This window comes from Medicago truncatula, chromosome 4, assembly GCF_003473485.1.
Source record: "Medicago truncatula cultivar Jemalong A17 chromosome 4, MtrunA17r5.0-ANR, whole genome shotgun sequence".
Taxonomy (NCBI): domain Eukaryota; kingdom Viridiplantae; phylum Streptophyta; class Magnoliopsida; order Fabales; family Fabaceae; genus Medicago; species Medicago truncatula.
In genome coordinates this window covers 38,947,896-38,972,747 of record NC_053045.1, presented here as the reverse complement: position 1 = coordinate 38,972,747, position 24,852 = coordinate 38,947,896, and the positions used below count along the sequence as shown (strand labels likewise).

Sequence of the window (24,852 nt, the reverse complement as noted above, 5' to 3'; positions counted from 1 at the left end):
CTTCCGGATTGGAATATATTTTTAATTAATATTTTCTTTTTGTCAAGTAGCATAGTGGCTAGAGCTCACACAATTCAATTGTGGAGAAGTGAAGTGTCCGGGTTTAAACCTTGATCCCTACATATAATATGCAATATCCCTACCAACTGAGCATGAGCTCACGGATTTCTAATTAATAATATCTAATTACACATTATCATTACAAATCTATGAAGTTAATTAATAACGCGGAAATAATATTAATTACTGAATTGTTTTGTCTTATACTTTCATTTATTTATTTCATATATGCTGTTGCTATCCACCAGTTCAATGTTGGGAAATTTAATTAGCTGGAGTATATAATAATATTGTCAATTACATTTTCATCAATCACAAGGTGAGATCTCACTTCAGTAAACAAAAAATACATACGTGTCTTGTGTTTGCTTTCATCCTTCAATTTTCTAACCATTTTATAATAATGGATATATATATATAATATAATTCCCATCTAGATGGGAGAGATATGATTACAAAGAAACCATCAATGAAGGATAAGAAGCTAAAAATGAAATTAATATTTGTATCTCTGAGTACATCAAGAAGCCATCTGAATTCTATAGAATATCTTTGAAAAAAAGTATATTTATTTATTTATTTCTCTGCTCATGAACCAAGGAGACATGATTCATGAACTACAATAAAAATATATTAATGTTATGATTCAAAATTGTGGTGCACATAGAACACATGTGTGCTCAACTGCTCAAGGTTAGTGTTTGCCTAAATTTAAATAAACTAGTATATTAAAAGTATAAAACTTCAAGAGTTGAAGCTGCCTACATTTTAACCATAATTTAGCGGTGCAAATATAGATGATCAATAAAACAAAAACAAAAAACTATAGAAAAATATAAGTTTCATCTCTTCATTTTAGTACTTCTTTTCTCTTTCTTTTTTTAAAATAAAAAAAAATAATCCTACGCAGGAAAACTTTTTTTAAAAGGTTCAAATTGTATAATTTTTTTGAGGAAAATTGTATACTTTTGTGAGCTGTGAATGTGTAACATGTACTATGTTAAAGGTTCGTGTAGACTCTTCTTAAGATTAAAACTACCAAATTCTTTTCAATAATCTATATTTCTTCTTTCGATAATCAATATCTTCTCCAATTAAATATAGAATCTTGTTGAGTAAATAACAAATTAAAGGTACCTCTTGTTGAGTGAACTTCGAACTTTTTTTAGACGATAATCAGTCAATCGAGTAACTAATTTTCTAACAATTGCAAATAAAATAATGTGAGTTGTTTTCCATAAAAAAAAAATAAATAAATAAATAAATAAAAAAAAAAACTTGACTTCATTTCTTTCTTTATTATATTCAAAATTAGAGACTTTTTTTTTTGTCTTAGATGAAGTGGTAAAGCACTGAAATTAAACTCACACACAACTGTGAGGTTCTGAATTCGAACCCGAATCATGATGTCCGACCTTACAATTTCCATATTTAGCAGTTGAGCTATGACTTCTAGACATTTTTATTTGAACTAAAGTTTTCTTAGAGGGAGGTATACACTTTCCTTTTTTTTAAGGAGTATACACTTTCATATAAATAAAAGTTTTCATTCCGTTAATAACTCCAATCACTAATTTTAACCAAGTTTGTTAACTATGTCTCCTGTTACATGTCACGTTTTCTCCCACAGGTGGTCATGTTTGTCACAAGTAAACATTTGTGTTAAGTGCAGAGTTAACGAAATGAAAATTGAAAGATTTTTATGGACAATATAGCTTAGCCCTTTTAGTTTTACAAGATTACACAACAACTAGTATATATATTAAGAGTATATTCCTTCCCAATAGGGTCTGGAAAGATTAGGACAAGTGCTGTCATCATCCTAATACTATCTTTGAGTAAAAATAAACACATAAAAAACATCCTAATACGACCCTTGTCAATATTATTATACTATCGTTGATAATGGGCATTATTGCTTTTGCTATTAATAATCAAACCCAAATATATTTCATATACATTTTCTGTGTCTTCTTCTTTTGTTTGAAGTTGGACAGGTATTTTCATTATCATCTTGTTAGTTGGCTTTACTTACCATTTGTCTTATTCGTCTATTCTTAAATTTCTTCTACCACCGCGAGCTGAAATGCTCTTATATATCTAAATTAAGGTGACAACTACGTTGGTTATCAATAAAAATGGATAACTTTACTCATGTTGAATTAACACCGATGAATATTATTTATTTGATTAGTACAATAAATACTTAAAAACAAGTAAATGACTTTGATTGATGACAACTTAACATGAGTAGAGTTACACACCTTTATTGATGGGTAAATAAGAATTTTTCTTAACTTAATTCAAATTAGTTTGATTTGTGAAATTTTACTGTATTCATAGGGATTTCGGTATATTTAGTGGCGGATCAAGGTTGCGCACATATGAACCCCCTCAATTTGATAACTATATGCTAATAATTGTATTTTTATTCACTTTGAACACCCTCATATTTAAAGTTTTACACTGCACCAACTTTTTTGAAAGATCCTTTGGCACCAATTTGTCACTTAGTGTATGTTTGGTTCTATTTTCAAAGGAACCATAATTGATTTTAGATGTGTAAAATTGATTTTGACATGTTTGGTTGTAAGGGTGGAGTCAGAAATTTAAAGTCAGGAGAACCGAGCATAAGAAACATTTTTTTTGAGCGAATAAGAAATATAATTTGATTAAAAAAAAATTAAATACAAAAGTTATATAAGAAACCATACGCTAATATTTTTTGTTTGTTAAAGAAATTATAAGAGACATTAATCGGTAAGTATAGTTAATATGCAAGTGTTGTTGAGTTATTAGTAGAAAAAAATAGAAAGAGAAAACTACAACACCCTTGTAAAAAAAATATAAAAATAGTAGTGTATATGTTCAAAGGTTAAATATGTCTTTAGCAAATAATGAATTGTTCAGAAGAATTTGAGTTCGATTTTCAAATATAACAATTCTTGACCATACTTTACTTATCTCTTGGCCGAACTTCAGATCATCATAACCCGTTTAAATAGAAAAATTGTGTATGTGTGTGAGAGACATGAGATTTTTCTCACAAGAGAATATAATACATTAAGGACTAAATTATTTTTTATGCCCTATTTTTATTTTAGGTTTTAATTTGTTTTTTTTTCTGCTTTAAATGATTCTTTTATTTTGCAAAGCTATATCAGTATGGTTCATTCCATTTAAAATGTGTTGTGGAAAGGACAATATCAATATATTTTACAAAATATGAGGTAATTTAAAACAATATGAAATATAAAACTAATGATATTAGTTGCCAATTGTTTTACGGTACTCCTTCTATTCATATTTATATGAACATTTAGGTCAACAAAAGATGATGTATCTAGTTAAGAATTTAAACCAAATACATCTACTTTTGTTGATCTAAATGTCTTTTATAAATAAGATTTGATGGAGTAACATGGTAAACAATTAACTAGATTAATTGGGGGGACCATGGCCTAGTAGATATTCTATGAAACATTTTAATGAAGTTTAGTTGTAGTGTATAAAGAAATTTATCAAAAATGTGGGGGGACCATGGCCTCTAAAGGCCCCCCTACGCCTCCGCCACTGTTTGGTTGCTGTCGAGTAGAACTGATTTTGATTTCAGAATTGATTCTACTCAAAACTAGGATTTGTAGTTTTTAATTTTAGAATTGATTTTTCACACATATATTTATAGTTCAACTCATTTTTACATAAATGCGTTCAAACACAAACAACTTTTAGTCAAAAATCGCTAATATCACAGGGGGCAAACATATATTAATCCTAAAATTTAGAAGTGAAATGATATTAAATGATGTGACTAAATTATTTCTCTTTTAAGTTTTACCATATATGTGTGTTTGCCCAAATACTTTTGATTTGGGGTTGTGTCCAACTAAGTATTTTCTTTTTAATATAATACACATTCTTAAAATGATTACATGTATGTCTACGGAAAATAGTTCAATCAACAAAAATGCTAAAATTATTAGATTGAATGTTGTAATTAGGGTTTGAATTCCAACTCCTCCACTAAAATGCTAACAAATGTCTAAAAACACTTGTTAAAAAAAGCTTAAACATAAAATTTTATCTCAGCATGCTACATCCAATAGCTTAAAACTTTTAAAAAATGTTTATTCTATATAAAAAACGGATAATACTTAGGTGACATTGTGGTTGGTGACATTAGTGACATTACCAACCACAATATTACAAGTATGCAAAACAACAAAAAAAAATTGTGAAAGAAAAAGAAAAAAGTCACATGTGACATTGTGGTTGGTCAATGTCACCATTATCACCAACCACAATGTCACACAAGTGCTTACCATACAAAACTTATCAATTATTTCGTTTTTTTTCCTTCTTAACCGGTGCGGTGCCTCTATCTTAAATATAGCATTTAACATGAGACTAAGTAAGTATATAAAGATACAATTTGAGAAAAGGTTTTTTTTAAGGAAAATTTGAGACAAAAGGTTGGAAAGTCGGCACTTGCCTTGCATTGCATTGCATTGCATGAATGCAAAAATGTAGTGGTCCCCACATGCTTAGCTAATAGTACTATACTATCATACCCTCAATAATTGAACACGTAAAATAAAGCAAGGTGGGACTTTCTCTTTTCTTGTGTTCCCATTTAGAACTCTATTTCCCTTAATCCATACACATCTCACTTTTTTTAGAGATATCTTTCCTGGTCATATAACCCTGGCTTTGCCTTTTATCAACCCTCTCCATCACATGATCCCACACTCAAGTGGCCCTAAATTAATTCTTAGGTCTCGATCAACGTTAAGGTTCTCATTGCTAAAAATACTGATAGCTAGCTGATCTTATAGCTTATAGCTGATGATTGATAGTTTATAGCTGATAAACTAATTAAATTATTTGATAAAATTAGTTGTTTAACTAGCTGATAAATGCAAAATGATATAACAGGACATTCTTAAAAAAAAATATTGAACTATATTCATAATATATATTATTAAATTATTATTTTTTGTAGAAATTTTATTTTAAATTTATTCCATTTCAGTTTTTATAATTTACAAAAAAAAATTCAAGTATAAAATTTCTTTAAAAAAAAGTATAAAATTTTATTTTAAAATAAAAACTGTTACAAAATGAAACAAAAATAAATAATAATATACATTAGAACTGGACATGTAGCAAAAAAACTGGAAACGTCTCGTGAAAAAAATTATACCTATATGGAACAAAAAAAAATGTATCCCAAACGTTAAGAATTGTACTAGGAACATAAGAACTTGTAACGTCTCGTGAAGATAGAGGCAAAGCAGTAATAAAGGTGTTTTAATATTTAAGGTTAAAGCTGAGTTTTAATTAAAATGATAAGGGTAAATATGGAAGAAAAAATGAGAAGTTATAAGCTTAAACGATATTTAGAATAGATTTTAAAATATAGCTTATAAGCTCGTGATGAAAAACATTTATCAAATATAGTTTTTTTATCAAACGAGTTTATAAACTATAAATTATAAGCTAATTTTTTGGTCTTACCTAACAGATCCTAAAATAGTCACAACAACATACATTTAAAAAAAAAAAAAAAAAATTGTCCATTTTGCCATACAAAATTCAGTTTCAAATAAAGAATATAATACAGCGTTGGTATATCATAAATTATATTCCTAAATGTGGATAAATCCTTTTATTAAGACACATATGATCTAGACGTAGGCACTCTATATTTAGTTTTAATTTATTCTCTTCTCATATGTTTGACCTTGCATCTCGAGATTGATGTTCGAATTCAATACTCTCTCCTCTCAAAATACATGTTCAAGTCAACTATTTTATATATGTCAATTTTAACTGTTAGTAGTATCTTTAAGAGTCTTGTTAACAAGTGCCCTCATGACAATAGTTAAGAAAATCAAAAGTAGCATATTTACATATAATTCAGCAATGTTTTGACTTTTAAAAAGTTAAATTCTTCACTTTTTATCATTTCTCAATACAATGTTTCTATTTTTATCATCTTAACCAATGCTCCAAGGGCACTCTTTAGCATTTCCCTATCTTTAATTATCTAAAATAAAAAATTATAAAAATTTAATATTTTAGAAATATTTGTCGAGACAAATCAAACAATATCTTACATGCTAATATTTTTATTTATACATTAGTTAAAAAGTATGGTCAAAGTAAGTCAAATGAATAGTGCACATTACAAAAATTGGATATGTATTTTGAAACCGAGGGAGTAGGATATTGTGTCAAAAATTGCATGGTCGAATAGCATGACCGTATAATGTGTGAACAATACAAAAACATTTTTGAATATTATTGTGTTAATAATTTCATAAATTAATCATAATTGATGGCTAAATTAATCAAAGAAAGACATCCATAAGTCTTAGCTCAACTGGTAAAATGCCGAAATTGTTAGGCTAAATGTCATGATCAGGTTTCGAACTCAGGTACCTCCACTTAAATATGTAAGTTTATAATAGCTTTGTCATTTCATCTATCTATAAAAAAAAAAAAAAAAATATTAAAGAAAGATACAATTGAAGGCATATCACTAGAAAATGTGATTAATTTGAATTGGACATACAGTTTAAAAAAAAATAAAAATTAAGTAGATTAGTTAGTTTAATATGAAGAGGAGTTTGTTTACTTGTAGTTATTGTTACTTGCACTCTCTAGTGTGTAAGTACCAGCTGGTAAATTCAGAAGTCAGAACCAAGCGGCAAAAAACAGTAACAGTACACCTTAATGCGTACAAATTCATTTATTCTCTTCTCTTCTCTCTTTCTATCTCTCTAGTTTCACTTTCACTACATTCTCGTGAAACTTACCAACGAACCTTCCTTTTCTTCCTTCAATCTTCTCTTCTTCTCTCACAACCAAGATTCACACTTTCAACCCTGTTTTCTTCAGAGGAACTACGTGAGTTCCTTCCTTTCTTGCTCATTCTTCTTTTTCTCTGTGTTTATGTCGGTGCTTCTTGTTTTTTGATGATTGCTACAATTGGGTTTGTTTGATTGGTTTTAAAACGCGGAAAAATCGCATCTTTTATGTTGTGAATGAATGAAATTTTGTTTTTTTTTTTTTTTGTTTTTAATTCGAACACTTTCAATCAAAAAAGCTTAATGGCTTTTGTTCCTGTTTGATGAAGTTGATTTTTTATAGTAATTAATAAATGAAATAAAATTCAACTATAGTCTTATCTTTAACCAATGAAACTGATGTGTGTGTTTTTCTTGAAAGCGATCATGTTTGATTTTATTATTATTTTAAGATTGAGAATTGGTTAGGATCTTATACTATTTTCAGATCAAACATTGGAATTGGAATTTCATATCAAGCTTCTTTAAGCCTACTCTAGATTAAGCTATCTTTCATTTGCATTTTTTTTTTTTTTTTTTTTTGTGTTGACCTGGTAATCCGGAGTTCGGCCGCAGGGTAAGTATAGTCTGGTAAAAAATTGTTCCACATAGGAATGATGGAACTCGGTTTCCCCAAACAATTGAGCCCGATTACTTACTTTCATTTGCATATTCTTGATTATGACACTTTTTAATTTATGCTATTTGAAGTACTGTTAATATTTACTTAAATAATTCATAAGGGTCAAATTATATCCTGCTTGTGAATTTTCTCATGCTTCCTATTGGTTGAGAAGAATGGAATATTTGACTTTTGTTCAGTTACTTACAATTTTGAATTTTCTACTCCATAGTATGGAACTTGATATGGGTCAAATCAATATATGGTTTTTGTTCAATGGAAATGCTTTTGAGAAGCTTGCTTGTAACTCAAATTGTTTCCATCTTGTAAAAAGCTAATAGGATAGCATCCAATGCTATCATATTCCTATTATTATGTGATTTATTATTGGATGAACCACGTAGTCCAATATTGTAGGGTAGTATCAAATTGAGCGCTATATCATGATTTAGACTTGAGCTCTATCTTATAGTGAGTCATCTTTTTAGTCATACTCAATCATTGTTGTGTGATTGTATCATCAATATTTAACTGCAAATGGTGACTCATATAGAGTTTATTTCTGGTTTCAATTTTTGACTTAACTTTGATGTTTTGTAGAAACCAAATACATGATACTACAATCTCTAATGGAAGAAAAGCAATTGGATTTTGATCAGCCACTTTTATCAGTAAGGCGGGCATCGTCAACAGAATCTTCTGAAAACAACAATAAAAGGAAAACCGAAAAGCCAGTATCAAAACGAACTCGTCTTCCTGCTTACAAATCAGAGTTGAAGTCAGGTCCGGTGAGTAACCCTGGAACTGTTCCTTTTGTATGGGAGAACTCTCCTGGAAGACCTAAGGATGAAGGCAAATTACAAACAAGGGATATTGAAGAGCCTCTTGTCGCTCCTAAGCTTCCACCGGGAAGGGTTTTAAAAGTCAAACAGCGAGATTTTGATAAAATTCCTAAGGGTACATCGGTTAGTCAGTCCAGAACAGGAAGCACTGTCTCCAACTCTATGAGTGTTGCATCTTTGGAGAGTAAAGAGGAAAATCATGACAGCCGAAATGAAGTGGTTCCCAAAAAAGAAAGTTCCGGTTCAGATCATGAGGACGAGACCTATGTAGATGCTCTTGATACACTTTCTAGAACTGAATCATTCTTCATGAACTGCAGTGTGAGTGGTTTGAGTGGATACGGTGATCGAGAGGTTCAGCCACCTGAAAGTTTTTCAGCAGATCAACAGGCTCGTGATTTCATGATCGATAGGTTCTTGCCTGCAGCAAAGGCAATGGCTTCTGAAACACCTCATATTCAATATGCATCAAGGAAGCCAGCTGTTAGACAAGAACAGCCTAGACAGGTAAGGAAAGTAGAGAGTGGAGCTAAGCCCCGCCCCGTGGATCAGAAATGGCAAAAGGTTATGCCACATTATGTCCAAGTTACAGACCGGGAGGAAAGTGAAGATGAAAGTGATGATAATGATACATATGAAAGCTATGCACCGAAAGTTTGTGGACTATTTCCTCGGTTCTGTCTTTTGAATCCATTACAAGGATTAAAAATGGAGGATAAGATTGTAAATTCTTCAATTCATGGAGTGCAGGGTAAATCAATTGCTTCTCACAGAAGAACTGTGAAAGAGGTATTCATTATTCCCAACCTTTTTTTCGCTTTCGTTATTATTTTACTTTATGCTCTAATATTCTTTTCTTCACATATTTTCCCCGCAGCATCCCAGAACTGCTAATTACGGGAAAAAGTCCCAGTCTGGCTTTACTAAAGAGAAGGATATTCTGTGTATTCAGGAAAAACCTAAGCGTGACATCGATCCACATCGAAGAGGTTGCGACAAATTACCAGCCTCTGTCAGGACTAGATTCGATTCAACCTGTGAAAGCCCTGTCGTTGAGAAAACTCTATATGTAGATTCTGTACAAAAGGCTTCTTCTGAAATGAAGTGTCCAACTGATCGCAGAGAGGATGATTTCGAAGCTTTAAGAAAAGATGGTAGCATCAATACAAATCTTTCTATAGAGTCTTCAATGGAGGATAGTAAACACATGGTTGTTGTGGGTGGAAAACCTGGATTACAGCCGAAAGGATCAGTGTTTCTTGATTCATCTCTCTTGGTTTGTTCTGATAGATCAAATGATGCTATGCAAATGAAGAAAATGACAAATCATTCCAACAAAATAAACACCGAAAAGCAAGGAAGTAACTTAGATCACGGTTTTAGTGAGACAGCAGGACCGAAAATGGCCGGACACAAGAAAATAGAGTCGAATAATGAAGTTCCAAGCAATAAATTAAGTTCCAATGGCCTAATTCAGAATCCTGATCCATTGAGAAACTTGAAATTGGCTAGTGACTCGGAATTCGTTTTAAAGAGCCAGTGTGCTGCAAAATTGGTGGATCAAGAATGCGCTAATGTTCATGACTCTAATGTGAATCGTAGTAATTTGACTAGCTTAAAGGTGGTAGGTGGCAGGAAGAATGACTCAGAAAACCCGTTTCCTATGAAGCTAGGCCACACAAAGACATCAAATACAAGTTCTGTGAAGCATCCTCTTGCACTTCCTTCGCCTAAAGCTCCTTCAGAGTCTTGGCTTAAGCGCACTTTACCAACAGTTTCCTCTAAGAATATGTCTTCACGGTCTAACCTTGCTGCCGGCATTTATGCCCCAACTCAAACTCCCAATGCAGCTCCACTGAATCCCAAGTGGGAAATAATCGTTAAAACTAATGCTCATCACGGGCATATGAGGCTTACTGAGGTAATTCGGTTAACTCCTTTGATCATTCAGAGTCTGTTTGGAATCTACTTATTTGAGCTTATTTATTGGCATATACACTATGAGACTGTTAAAGATAGTTTATGTAAACTACTTATGACATGTAATCAGCTGTTTTCAGCTTATTTCCGTAAGTTATCTATGATAGCTTATGAAAACAGCATGTGGCTTATATGAGAACATTTTGATTTTCTTTTTTCTTTTTATAGAAATAGCTTATACATAAGCACTTATTTGTAAGCACTTAAGCTATACTCGCTTAATTAACTTGTTTATTCAAATAGGGCCTTAGTGCAACTGTTATTGCTCATGTGGTTGGTGATGCTTATGTTCCTTCAATTTTTCTTTTCAGGAACTGGCACCTATTCCGGAAGCCTGATTTTCTGAAGAGTGGACTTCTGATAATATGATTTGCACTCTGAATTTTCAACCTTTTTCTCAATGTAATTATTTGCTCTCTTTGTTTTCATCCTACAGGTTTATCTCCTTTTTGGTTCTATATACATATAGGTAGTATACAATTCAAAGTATAAATCAAAGTTGTCTTTTTATTATCCTGTAAATCAAATGTAATAAGTGGTTTCAATTCAAAGTTGTCTTTGTAACAACACCATCTTAATGGTGATATGTTCCTGCAATAATTTGGAGCAAAGGTCTTTTTCCTAAAAATAATTGTATCTTCAAAAGATGCTATAGAAAATAATTTCATGATAACTGAAGATCTTGCTCTTCAATTTTCTTCAACTGTGTAGTAAATTGTTAATAGTCCTAGTATTGGTGTGTGATGAAATTCAGATACTAGAAGATCCAATCTACTTTTTGGTAAAATTGATCTTGCACTCTGAAAATTGGATTTGCTGCAGAAGTGGCCAATCTAACATGAACCTTGTGCATAGTTTATAGGTGCTTCGTCAGGTAAAAGGGCACTTTCTCCGCCAATTCTATATGGCAGTGTAATTAAACTCACAAAATCAATCGACACTGATCCAAGTCTTCACTCAGAAATTTGGATCTATTTAGTGTGTTTGGAACTTTGATTTGGTAACGTTTGTGTAACTGTACATTTATCATGAAGCTCCCTGTTGTAGGGTCTATGTACAACACGGTAGCAACGATCACTCGCCTCCCTAGTTTAATTTCTCTGAAGGTCACTCACTCTACTAGTGTTCTAAGTCAAAGGCGTTTAACTGTAGAGTTACAATGTTCTCGAACTCTTGAAAAGAATATACGTCTTATTGTAAAATTCCTCCATTATTACAAGTATTTCTTCAACAATACAATCTCATTCATGCATAACCTCAAAATCTCTCTTTCAATGTAAAGAGATTTTACGTCTCTTTGTCTAAAAGGATGCTACGAGTCACATGTATTGTGCATCAATAATCACTCACCTCCCTGAATTCTCGTTGATGACTAGTATCACCTTTGCAATAACTTCCTATCTAAGGTACAATATAATACGGAAAAGTCCTGTTCCAATATTCCCGATCCTTAATTTGGAAAACGTTGTTCGTAACAAAAATAACTTGCCAAACGTTATTGAGGCAGTAACAGCAACTGAAACTTTATTGTTGTGTTGATTTTTTTAGAAAAACTTACCATCTCAATCAAAATTGTGATAATAAAAATTGCGTTAATGAAAGATTTTATCTAGCATTATGATGTGCTTGTCTACTGCTATAATCTAGTTTATATATTTAAAGATAGATTAAGCTGAGGCAGTTTCCATTGTAAATCACTATCATAATGACTGGTTTATAGTGGACAGTTTGGTGTCAAGAATTCATTGGGATATTGTAGAACCCTGAAATTTAATAATGTAGATGGAATTAAAATGTTTTTTAGGAAACTTGTTCTGGTTTTGATTTCCTAATATTGGTAATATTCAGCACCGATCTTTCTTCATGAAAATCTGGCAACATCATGGTATTTTGCCATACTTGTACTTGTATATTAACACTAAAACTTGATGGAAATAAAGATATGACAGGTGTTCTTAAAGAACTAGTACTAGAGGAAATAGAAGATTCAATAATTGGCAGAAAATCACTGAACACAAAAATCTACGCTTATACCACTGCGACAAAAAGCATAGCTTCTGGCTTTTCACAACTCATCTGGAGATCTTTATCCATGATGCTGCAATTTTTTCGAAGTGTCTGAGATTAGAAAGTTGAATTTCTCATATTTTAGAATCCACAAAATCTCAAAGATTAAGAAAGGGAAATAGCATAATAGGTTCACTATAAAACTCAAATCCTTCATATACATAACTAACAGTAAGGATAGGATGAAGACTGAGAAAATTATTTGACAATCGGAGAATGTCAATTCTTGCCAGGCACAAGAACCACCCTAGAGTTTGCAGCCTGAAAACAATGCCAAATATTAGACCAATTCATTCTAGGTGTTCTATCTAACAGTGAAACAGCCACTAATAACAAGAAAGTGTTCACTATTTTCGCACTGTTATGAAATGTATTTTACTCACTTCATTTTCGTCAGTATCATCATCGGGGAATTCAGAATCAGAAGACCTGGATCTTTAACTGAAACAGTGAAAAGTGAAAACAGATATATATCAATGAGCAGATCAACAGAATTTCAGACTCATGAACTCAAACCCCTTCCTATAATAATACACACATATTTCAGATTCACCAATCAAACCTCGACAACCAAAAGCAAAGGAAAAGAAAGATTTGATATGCTGCTGAAGCCATTCTAAACAATTACATTGTTCCATTTCCTTATTAACATTCACCAACAAAACAAACAAAGTTTGTCCAATTTTATAAACTGATTTAATTCACAGGGAATTTCCATAAACTTGTCTTAGTTGTCTAACCAGTGAAGCTATTTATTCATTAACCATGCTTTAAGTTTTGGATTAATTGAATCCCTCGTAAAGAAAAGAAAGAGAATTTACTAAAACTTGATGGCACAGCTTCCCCGGCCAACATGTTGCAATTGGTTTCTTACAACAGCCAGCTTCTCAAAATCAGCTGATAAATTTCTCGAACAGACTATCTGGATCTCTGCTAAAAATGTGGCATTTTCTAAGAAAAACTTGACAAATTTGACTTCCTATTGAGCTCCATCAAAATTGGAAATTTGTAGTAATTTAAGAGAAGATTTGACACAGTAAGGCACTGAGTTCAAAGCCCAATCTTCACCCACATATAGGGCTAGTATAGTACTTATAGACTTTCTATCACGACTTCAAGTTCTATCGGTTCCATTTTTCTGAATTTAAATGTATTTTTTTTATTTTCATTCACTAAAAAAACATTCATGCAAACTCAACCAACAGGACACCTTACAATCTATGAATTTAGTTTGTAACAATTTATATATAGTCTACATATATTTGGCACCCCCAAAAATATCAACCAAGATCCGTAGGCAATTTTAAAGAGACCATTTTAAAAATATTATGGATCTTTACCTACGGTTAGAGCTGTCACTAAATTGTACTTTTATTGACAAAATGATGAATCTCTTGTATTTTGATTTATGACTATTTATATATTATGTCACATGTGAATTTGCGGTCAAAATTTTGCCCAGGCTCTACAAAATTTATGGCTCCGCCACTGGGTGTGATGTTATGCTATATGATGAAGGGATCATGTAACTTGAACTACATAGAGTCGTGCAATGTCGAGTCTATATTTAGTATTCATCAATCATGATCAGTCCTATTTAAAGAAGGGTATTTAAAGACGGGTGGATTAATCGGTAATATACCTCACATTATCCAAATATTTAAAGACGGGGGATCACTCAACAACATAACTCCAACATCCAAAACTTGGTACCACATGTATATATAGTCGAACTAGAACATCACATACATATCAGTCTGTGTGAGAGTCGTGGTTTGATTATGTGAATCTACGTGAATATGCGTACATGACCATGTGTGTTCATGGGATATTTAGTGATGGTGAAGAAGTGTGAATGATATATATTCGATTTGATGGTAAAATAACAATGTGAATACTTGTTACATCTTATGATGATAATTTGAGAATTGTTGTATTTTTTTAATTGATTTAATGAGATGATATGCGAATATAGTATTTTAGGAAATGAGTATGTGTATCTATATGTGATGTTTGATTCCTAAATATTATGCTTGAGTTCATATTTTCTTTATGTTGAACGTATATCTTATCCTCCAGTGACTTTTTGGTCGTCTGCATCCTGTGTTGTAGACGTGCACGAGACGATTAAGTCTACGTGAGTACTCGAGGACAGCATGATGTCTTCTCATTTTTATGTTTATGCTTTTGGAGTTTTAGTAGCAGTGCTCTGATCAGGTGTCGGAGATTCTACTGAGAAGTTGCATCTTGATCTTATGTAAGTTGCATGTTTATATTGTAGTATTTATAAAACATTAACCTATAACAACATGAGTCTAACCAATACAGATAAGTAGGTTACACCTAAAATACTATTTCAAGAAAACATATGACACAGATGGTCCAACCAATATAATTAATAGTTGGTTACATAAAAATATATCATTTTCATGTTTTACAATTGTTTTTTTAATATATAGAAATTATTGGCACACGCATTATTTTCATTCAATGTTATCTCTATACCAACAAGTTTTTTAAGTATTCATCGCGATAGAAGAAAAATGTCTTTACAAATTATCTTTCAATAAAATATATTTTACATTTAAAGTTTTGAAATAAGAAAATATTTTATATGTAAAATATAAACTTCCATTTCCATAATCTAAATGTGATATTCGAAACTTTTTTATGTTTTATATATTCAAAAAGGAAAGAGAAGAAACAACTCACCAATATAATTGAATAGTTTTCGAAATTTGCAATGTCGTCTTCATGATCTTCAATTGAAAGATCTTTATTCACAAGATAACTTGAGTGTTCTAGACCTTTAAAACAACAAAATATAATGAAGAATGGCGTCACGCAAGTCGCTTATTATATCTTTCATGTCACCTTCATTATATCTTTCAATCTTATGCACATCTGGTGATGACATTGGAGCTCTACCTGTGCTCAAAATAATACAATAAAAATGCAAAAAATTGGAAGAGTGACAAGTAAATCATGTTATTATTTTGTTTACCTAGTTACCAATTCAATGTATAATATATGAAGTTTTGGGTAATCCAATTGAAATTGTGTACTGAAAATGATCGCTAGTTGGATTACAATAGTCACTCATTCATTCATCAAAAGTGTTAACACATTATATAATTTAATTTAATGGCAGAAATTTTGGTTAATTTACGGATTGAAATGCTTAAAGAGATCTAACAACAAAGTACACAATTAAATTAAAATTGGTTATCAAAATTATTAGATAATCAACGAAGAGATGTAATGCATACCTAATCAAGAGGAGGAGAGTGGGTCAATAACTGAAAGCGGAGGCAAAGAAATAGGGAATGGAATCACCTAGAGAAGTAGTGAGAATTGAGAACATTAAACTTGAATAGAAAATTAAAAGTGTATCTAAGGGAACATAACATAGTAAGAAAAATTATCAAAACGTTATGAGTTTTAATCGTTAATATAGTAAGATCATCAAAACATAACAAAAATATATAAAATTTAATTGTACCAATAAAAAAAGAAGTTTAACATTTTCATCTTCACCAAAGATATATCCTTAAGTTGTCGATAATTGAAAATCTACACAAGGATACCAAACAAAATAAACAATGCATACACAACCATAATTTAACAATTCTCAAACACATAACCAATCAAAAAACTCAAAAATAAAAAAACATAAACTCCAACATGAAATAAACGTTTAACTTACAACGATTGATCAATACTCAAGATTCAACTCAATAGTATTTTTTTAATTATCTAAGTTATTTCTTGAACTTATAAGAAATTTGTTCATATTACATAAGTTCACTTTCATCTTCTTCAACATTTAAAATATAAGATTTGTATTTTCATTATACAGTTTTGAATAAAACGTCATTAGCAAGCTGATTGGAGACTCTATAATTAAAAATTTGATGCTTAAATTGACGTGATGTTGGATTGCATTGAGTGTTTTTTAATCTGACTACAACCTCATTTGTATTATCATTCACGTTAAATTTCATTTTAATCATTAGATTGACGTTGGATTAGAGTAATATGAATATAAATTTTTTCCTATATTCAAAAGGGCATAATTCTCTTTCATACGAATATAAAATCATAACTTCTAGAATAAATTTAAATAAAAATATTCAAACGTTTATCATATGACACAAAAACAAGAGGTCAATTAGATTTTTTTTGTTAATACGTTGTGTACATTGGGGTCCAATATTTCATAATGGGTTATGATTCATTCAATGAATCAGTAGATAACCCATCGATAGTGGCATGGACAAAGATCTAGCTTAGGAACTCACCTGGCAAAGGAAAGTTTAGTAATTACATCATTTATATTCATATAATGGTATGAGTGGAAGATACACGATGCAAGATGACTTAACTGTTGTTACTTGTTTCTACGCAAGAAAATAGTCAAGGTTTTCTCTAATTGTAAAAGATAATTTACCTTAGATTAACTATGGTAAAGTTGAAACCAATGAATGCATCATCTTACCGTATAAGCTGTTTATTTAAAAACTAATAGAAAGAAATGTTGATTATTTTGAAATTGTTAGAATGAAAAAAGTTGACTAAAATAGTGTCGGATTCACTTTATATATTGATCCATCTAAAATAAAGTAATCTTAATTAAGTACATATTTTGTATCACGGTAAATTGAACAAATCACCGTTGAAACTACAAAATATAGTTTTTGTAAAATCACAACCGTTCTACATAATTTTATCAAACTCACTTGAACACAACAAACACTAATTCTAACCAACTTGTAAACTGCAACTATATCTATTACCAAATTAAGTAAATCTATTATAGCTATCAAATTGTCTATGCAATAAGTTGTCACTAATTAATTCATCATCACCATTGCATTCTTATCCACAAAACATTGACCATTTTAATTAATCTTCAGAATCATAAGTCAAGGAATTCATATTGAATAAAACCAATTTAAGATCATGTCTTGTTTGAATTTTCAAGTCCATGAGGAGGAAGAAAAACATAAAGTTTAATGGAGTGAGTACCAATGTAGAAGCAACACCCAAAATAACATTGCTTTTAAAGTGGTTGTTGGCTGCAGATAATTAAGAAAGCTTCTTGGTTAGCTAAGATATGACAAAACAATCTCATCATATATTTGTGCTCACTTTGAAATTTCACATAACGCAAGATATAATTTTCATACTTGGACAGTGCAACACCGTTGGTGAAACATGGATTATCTAGGACAAATGATGTCATCTATCTGATAGGATGTAACTTGTGCACTTGTCTCTCTGTGCTTTTGCCACAATATTAAAACAACAATTTAAGTTTTTGAAAGATAAAATGCAAACTAAGAATTCAAAACTCAAAATCTACACAAAGATACCAGATAGAATAAACAATGCCTACATAACCATGATTTAACAATTCTTGAACACATAACCAATAAAAAAACTCTAAATAAAAAACATAAACTTCATTAAATAAACGATTAACTTACAACAATTGACCAAAACTCAAGATTCAATTTGATAGCATTATATTTTTGCAATTATCTAAGTTATTTTTTGAACTTTTACAATAAATTTAAGGTTTAATTGCACTTTTGGACCCCTATCTTTCCAAAAGTTGCGGTTATGGATCCCTAACTAATTTAAATACATAACAGCCCCCTATGTTTTGATTCTTTGGCAGTTTTGGCCCCCCAAGGCAAAATAAAAATAAAAAATTTGACACGTGGCACCTCACTTAGGGTGCCACATCAGCGTTGACCGAGTCAACACTGGACTGGGGGTTCAAAACTGCCAAAGAATCAAAACATAGGAGGCTGTTTTGTATTTAAATTAGTTAGGGGTCCATAACCGCAACTTTTGGAAAGATAGAGGTCTAAAAGTGCAGTTAAGCCTAAATTTAAATAAAATTATTCAAACGCTTTTCATATGACACAAAAACAAGAGGTCAATTAGATTTTATTTTTTTTGTTAATACCTTGTGTGTATTGGGATCTAGTGTATCATAATGGGTTATGATTCATTCAATGAATCAGTAGACAACCCTAAAACTTTTTAATTTTAAATTTCACAAAAAAAAAAAAAAAACAAATCACAAAAGTTTAATGAGCATCAAATTTCAAATCATAAAAAAATTATAAAAACGTTTTGTTTGTGAGTTTTAATCATTATCATAGTAAGAAAAATTATCAAAACCTCTTGTTTATGAGTTTTAATCATTAATAAAGTAAGATCATCAAAATATAACCAAAATGTTTCATATAAAATTCAATTGTATGAAGAAAAAAAGAAGTGTAACAAAAACACTAAAATAAAAACAAATAATACTTTTTAAGTTATGAATCGGGTAGACATTCATCCATATGAATAGATTTGATGAACTTTATATAATGAATTGGATTGGATGAATTTTTTTAAGAAGAAAATTAGAGGATTTTAATGGACTAAATCCATCAAATCCATTCATTATGGCACTCTAAAAAACAGTAAGCTAAGTTAATCATCTGGTGGTCTTTGTTCATTGTATTTTCTTTCAAATATTTTGTCGGATGGATTGGTAGATGATCCATGTCATTATGGACACCACACGGAGTGTGCTCCAGAGATTTTTGCTTGGATCCAACACGTGTTTTGCGTATTGACCCAATACATAATGTTGTGTCTATTTTGTCACTTTTATCTACGATTGAACTCAATAAAAATAGAAAGAGAGACAAAGACCATACACTCAGTGTATACATAAAATCTATGTCAAATCCATATAAGAGAGCAAACCGAGAATTACTTGTGCCTAGAACAAAAGATAAAATTACCCGCTTTCAAATAATCCTCATTATTTTTATAAAACTTGTCAGTTGCTGTCCTTGGGTAACTGATATAACTGACAATGCAGAGGTCCTCACAACCTATAAAATTTCCTAATAATAGTATTAATAATAATATAATAATAATATTAGTAATAGTAACAACACTCTAATCATGAAAACAAAAAATAAAATCATATATTATCTGGGGGATAACTATTAGGGAGTCCAAGTATCATGTATGCCATGTTGTTTTCCGTCACCTATACACAAATAGTTGAATTTAAATGTCTTATATATATATATATATATATATATATATATATATAAATATATTACAAAAAAATTAATTAAATCATAATTACTGATACTAGCGTCTCAAATTCTTTTGCAATTGTCAAAGGACTTTTTAGCTTCTCATTGTCTTTCACCTTGTGTAATTCAAATTCAACCTTTGAAGGTTTCTTCCACTGGTCCTCCATTTTTATGAGGCTAAAAAACAAACATTTTGGTTAGCTCTCATTTAGGTTGTGTTTGGTAACACAAATAAGCTAGTTTATAAGTTTGTTTTGATAGAATAAGATGTGTTTGATAAAAAGTTTTTTCAACTAGCTTATAGTTTGATAAAACAAAATTATTTATTATATGAACTATTAGTAACATGCCTTTGTTTTATATTCTTTAAAATAAAAATGTCTTTGTTTTATAATAGTTCATATAATAAATAATTTTATATAAAACTTACAATAAAAATATCTCTGTTTCAACTAGCTTATATGAACTAAGAGTTGAACAAAATAAAAATGAGATTGAAATTGTACCGTTATGTTGTGTTTTTTTTTATTTTGCAAAACATGGAGTGGATGGATGTGATTTGGAAATAGGTTAAAAATTGATATTTTAGATTGTTTGTAAGGACTGGGGTATAGCAGTTGGGGTATAGGGTAAAATTTTCAACAATTATCGTTTAAAATTCTAATCCAATACACCCCCTAAAACCTAATAAAACTATTAATTAACAAATGTTTAAATCATATTAAAATAGAATAAACAATGCATACACAATCATAATTTTACAATTTTCGATCACATAACCAATAAAAAACTGAAATAAAAACATAAACTTCAACATTGAATAAACAATTGACCTAAACTCTGGATTCAACTCAATAGTATTTTGACAATTATCTAACTGTTATTTCTTGAACTTATAAGAAGTCTGCTCATATCTAGTAAGTTCACTTTCATCTTCTTCAACAATTAAAATATAACATTTGTATTTTCAACATATAGTTATGAATAAAATATAATTAGCAAGCTGATTGGAGACTCTATAATTAAAAATTTGATACTTAATTGATGTGACGTTGGATTGTCATCGAGTGTTTTTGAATCTAACTTCAACCTCATTTGCATTCTCATTCACAATAAGTTCCATTTTAATCAACTATCATTAAAAGATCTAACAATAAAAATTAGAGTAATGAATACGAATAAAGAAAATAATGGAGCATTTAGCTATATACCTTTTTTAATTATCTCACCGTTATACAATATAAAGTGAAGATTTACACAAAAATCTAATATAGATTGTTGTAGTAGATAAATGAAAAATATGTTCTACAAATGCATAATCTAGAAGAAATCTAAAAGAAAACAACGTCCAAAATACATTTTAAAGGTAAAATCTCTCAAAAGATATTTCTTAAAGTTTTTTTTAACAAAGATATATCTTTAAAGTTGTCAATGCTTCAAAATCTACATAAAGATACCCAATAGAATAAACGATGCATACACAACTGTAATATAACGATTCTCGGACACAAACAAAAAATCGAAATAAAAACATAAACTTTAACATTAAATAAACAATTAACTTACAACGATTGGCCAATACTTATGATTCAACTCGATGGTATTTATGTAGTTATCTAACTGCTATTTCTTAAACTTATAGCAAGCTTGCGAATATCTCATAATTCCCCTTTCATCTTCTACAACATCTAAAATCACAACATCATATTTAAATTGAAGGCTATAAAAACATAAAACGAATATTGAAAGCTTCAAGTTTGCAAAATAATGGAAACTTGGATCCCTCTTTGATTATTACTTTTCCTTTCAATTTTTAACAACTTTTCTTTGCATTATCCTTATAGACGACCATTGACCAACTTATTGACGACCTTGTTGCTAGCCATGGTTGTTGTTGTTCGGACGAGAGACAATAATGATGGAGCATGCTTAAAAAGTGGGTATAATATACTTTAATCCAAAAAAAAAAAAAAAGCAAGTTAATCACCGCAAAACAAATTCAAAGAAAAAAAGTGTAATGAATATACATACATACCTTGTGAGAAGTCAAGAATGAAAATCGGCGAATGAGAGTTTCTAAAAATAGGTGAACCCTAAAAAGACAATAATCGGGAGTATTCGAAGAGTTTATTTGAGCTGAATGAAATTCTAAAGTCAATGTTTGAACCTCCCTCTTTATTTCTTTGACTTTCATTCCTTCCCTCCAATCTTTATTGGATTATAGTATCATATTACACTAAAAACTTGTCGTCTATAAATTCAATATACGAGTTGGTTGAGATATGATTCATCTGTCTTTTAAACATCAATCATTCGTAAAAAGTATTATTCTCTTTACGTATAACATTTGTATTGCACAATTCCGCATCTTTATTACTCCTCCTTTCTTTAACTCGTATTTTGTTTCTTCCTTTGGTAGAAGCTTTTTTCGGTCATTAACATTGTACCTTGAACGACCATTAATGCTTTATTGTGGTTGTCACAAGAGGGATGTATGGTGTACTGCTTAATCGACAAGGTAATACAAATATGAATTTTATAATGTGTTAGTTTTACTTATAGTCAAACTAATTTTTCATTCCTTCATCGATTTCAGGATGACAATCTGACGTGGGTATTTTGTTTAGGTTGATCAATTGATGAAACTTCTTACTAATTCAAATAACGAAACTACTTTATTAGATATTATAATGTATTAGTTTCACTTATAAGCCATACAAATTGTTGGTAGTCTATGCAATTTGTGTACATGCAATTAACGTTTGGTTATTATTAAAGAACATTTATCACTTGTTTCCTTGTCAAAAATTGAATATTTTAGTACTTGTCAGTTTTACAAAATCACTTTTAATTAATCTTTACTACTCAAGAAACGTAAATCAGTTTTTTCTAATAAAAATTTTGGGTGAGGAGATGGTGTATTAGTTCAAGACATGCAAAATTTTCAGGCTCAAAAAATACTTATCAATGTATTTTCATTTACATCACTCCAAAGATATTAGCAAAACTCAAACCTAGAACCTATTCAAAACCTATCTTTTTACTACTAGACCAATCCCTTTAAGTTTTTGTTTTTCCTTTAGTAAAACCCTTGGAGTTAATACTTATAGTTTCCTCGTGACACATACATATTGAATGAACTTCACCAAAAAATAAATCATTTGAAAGAACATAAGTTCAATATTTTGGTGGAATAATTCTCGATTAGACTATACATATCTTACAACGGAACTTTAATTACGAGAACCCCGTTCACCGAGAATCAGAGGGTTAAGACAAAAAAACACTCAACATATTTAGTAATAGTTTCAATAGATATTTTTCATTTGAAATTATTACCAACATATTCGTGATAAAAAATTGAATAATTTTGTAATTCTATCGGTTTAATGATTTGATATCATCAATTTTAATTTGTTTTTCCTAAATACCACAATACATCCACCGGGAAAAAAACAAAATTAAATTCATATGGCAATACAACTATCTTGGTCTTCCCCCTAAAAAAACTAGGAGTATCTTGGAGTATTATAGGATTCTTGTTCTCCACGTGCGTGGGAGCTGGGAGGTTGCTAAGGTTTTGAACTGATTGGAACCCAATTGACCTCTAGGGACTAGGGTCCACTGCATCGTACCAACTTAATTATATTCAGAATACTATTCTTATACTAGTTGAATATACGAGTGTCGTTTAGTTATTATACATTTTGAATTCTTACGATAAATAATCTGTATATTTTGATCATGCCATATATAGTAGTAGATATAGAAATAAGAGATTGTTCCAAAGAAAAAAGAAATGAAAGATCAACTACTATTAAATTCACCAACCAAAATAATACTGCTAGCATGTACTAAAAAATAAAGGTAGAAAACTGTCGGCCATAGATTCATGACCATGCAAAATATTTTGAAAAAAATAAATAAAATTTTGAATTGTTTAATCAATTGTAACACGTTCTCTTAGAGCTTACTCGAAGACAAGCGAATGAAGTGTTCATGTTTTAGCATGGATAACAACATCTCGAGTTAGACCTATATATATACAAACGAATGAGGTCATTCATTATCTAGTACGAATAATCACATCTCAAATTAGTCCCCAATAAAATGTTATAAGTTTTTACCATTAAAAAAATGTAACACGTCCCCTCAAAAATTAAATAAAAATAATATTACATGTTTTTTTTTCTTCAGAATAATATTACATGTTAAGAAGCTTAAAGAACAACTTTTGTATATTCAGCGTTTGAAACTTTAATTTTTTTTTATTTTTTTTTTATATAAAGCTTTTTAGTTATGTAGTTTCTTTAATCCTTTAACAACGTAGATGTATTACCAAAAAGAATAATACATATTTTTTTTTTTTGACAAAAACAAAGGATATTCATTCATTCAAATAATACGTATCTATAAGATCAATAGAAAAGATATTTTAATATTTTTTATACGTGACATTTAAATTAGAAAAGATTCAATAAAATTGAATTATTTGTCATAAACGTAAAAGACTCATAATTCTCAGAACAGAAAATAATTTAAGACAATTGAAAAATATTCAACAAAATATATAAAATTCATTGAATAGATATATTCAACGGTCAATAAGATCATTTTAAAGGTTTTAACAAAAAAGATCATTTTAAATTTTACCATGTTATACATTAATATGTTAGAATTTCTTTTCACCAAATCGCATGTTATTCTTTTTGACCAGCTTTTATTTCATTACCAATAATAAGATCAATACTCCTTAAAAAAAAACAATAAGATCAATACAAGATTGTCTTTTAATAAAAATAAAAATAAAAATAAAAAGGTGAACACTATTTAAAAATGTAACCGCTCTTTTTAAAATCGGATTTATTCAAATATCTTACCTTTCTAATAAATTAAACACTATAGTTATTCAAAACGAAGAAAAAATAATGACAAGCAATTAAATATTATAACACCAATTCCGAAACATTATTGATTGGCGCTTTATATTTATCAATTTAATGACATGCTTAAAATCAAACTTAAAATTCACTCATCTAACTATAAATCATATGTTAAATTTTGAAAAAATAATTTCTTCACAACAACTACAACTACGTTACGTAGTTATGGTTATTGACATAAGTTGTGTCTGATCTAATTTAAATAATTGAGACGCAACTGTTTGATTGATCTTAAATAAATGATCAAGATTGTTTATTGAATTTTTAAGGTATGTCTTTATAACACTTATTAATATTTGACTTATTTAATTATTGGTTGGTGTAGTATAACTTTTTAAAAAAAAAAAGTTGAATGAATGAATTAAGGGA

The 24,852-nt window shown here is 29.9% G+C and overlaps 1 protein-coding gene and 1 long non-coding RNA gene across 3 annotated transcripts; one reads left to right on the top strand and one right to left on the bottom strand.

The window, feature by feature from the left end:
• Positions 1-6,819: 6,819 nt before the first annotated feature.
• On the top strand, positions 6,820-11,058 carry LOC11414126 (uncharacterized). The gene is made up of 4 exons (XM_024782060.2): positions 6,820-6,972; positions 8,134-9,164; positions 9,253-10,296; positions 10,667-11,058. The coding sequence occupies exons 2-4, from the start codon at positions 8,145-8,147 to the stop codon at positions 10,691-10,693; spliced, it is 2,091 nt and encodes a 696-aa protein (XP_024637828.1). The 5' UTR covers positions 6,820-6,972; positions 8,134-8,144; the 3' UTR covers positions 10,694-11,058.
• Positions 11,059-12,073: 1,015 nt separating this feature from the next.
• Positions 12,074-16,246, bottom strand: LOC11419382 (uncharacterized). 2 transcript variants are annotated; one of them, XR_003011455.2, is made up of 6 exons: positions 16,129-16,244; positions 15,925-15,995; positions 15,692-15,758; positions 15,135-15,350; positions 12,806-12,863; positions 12,074-12,683 (listed from the first exon to the last, which is right to left on the bottom strand). It is a non-coding gene; the product is annotated as an uncharacterized lncRNA (long non-coding RNA). The 2 variants fall into 2 exon arrangements; XR_003011456.2 differs by lacking the exon at positions 15,925-15,995 and having other exon boundaries at positions 16,129-16,246.
• Between the last annotated feature and the right edge of the window lie 8,606 nt (positions 16,247-24,852).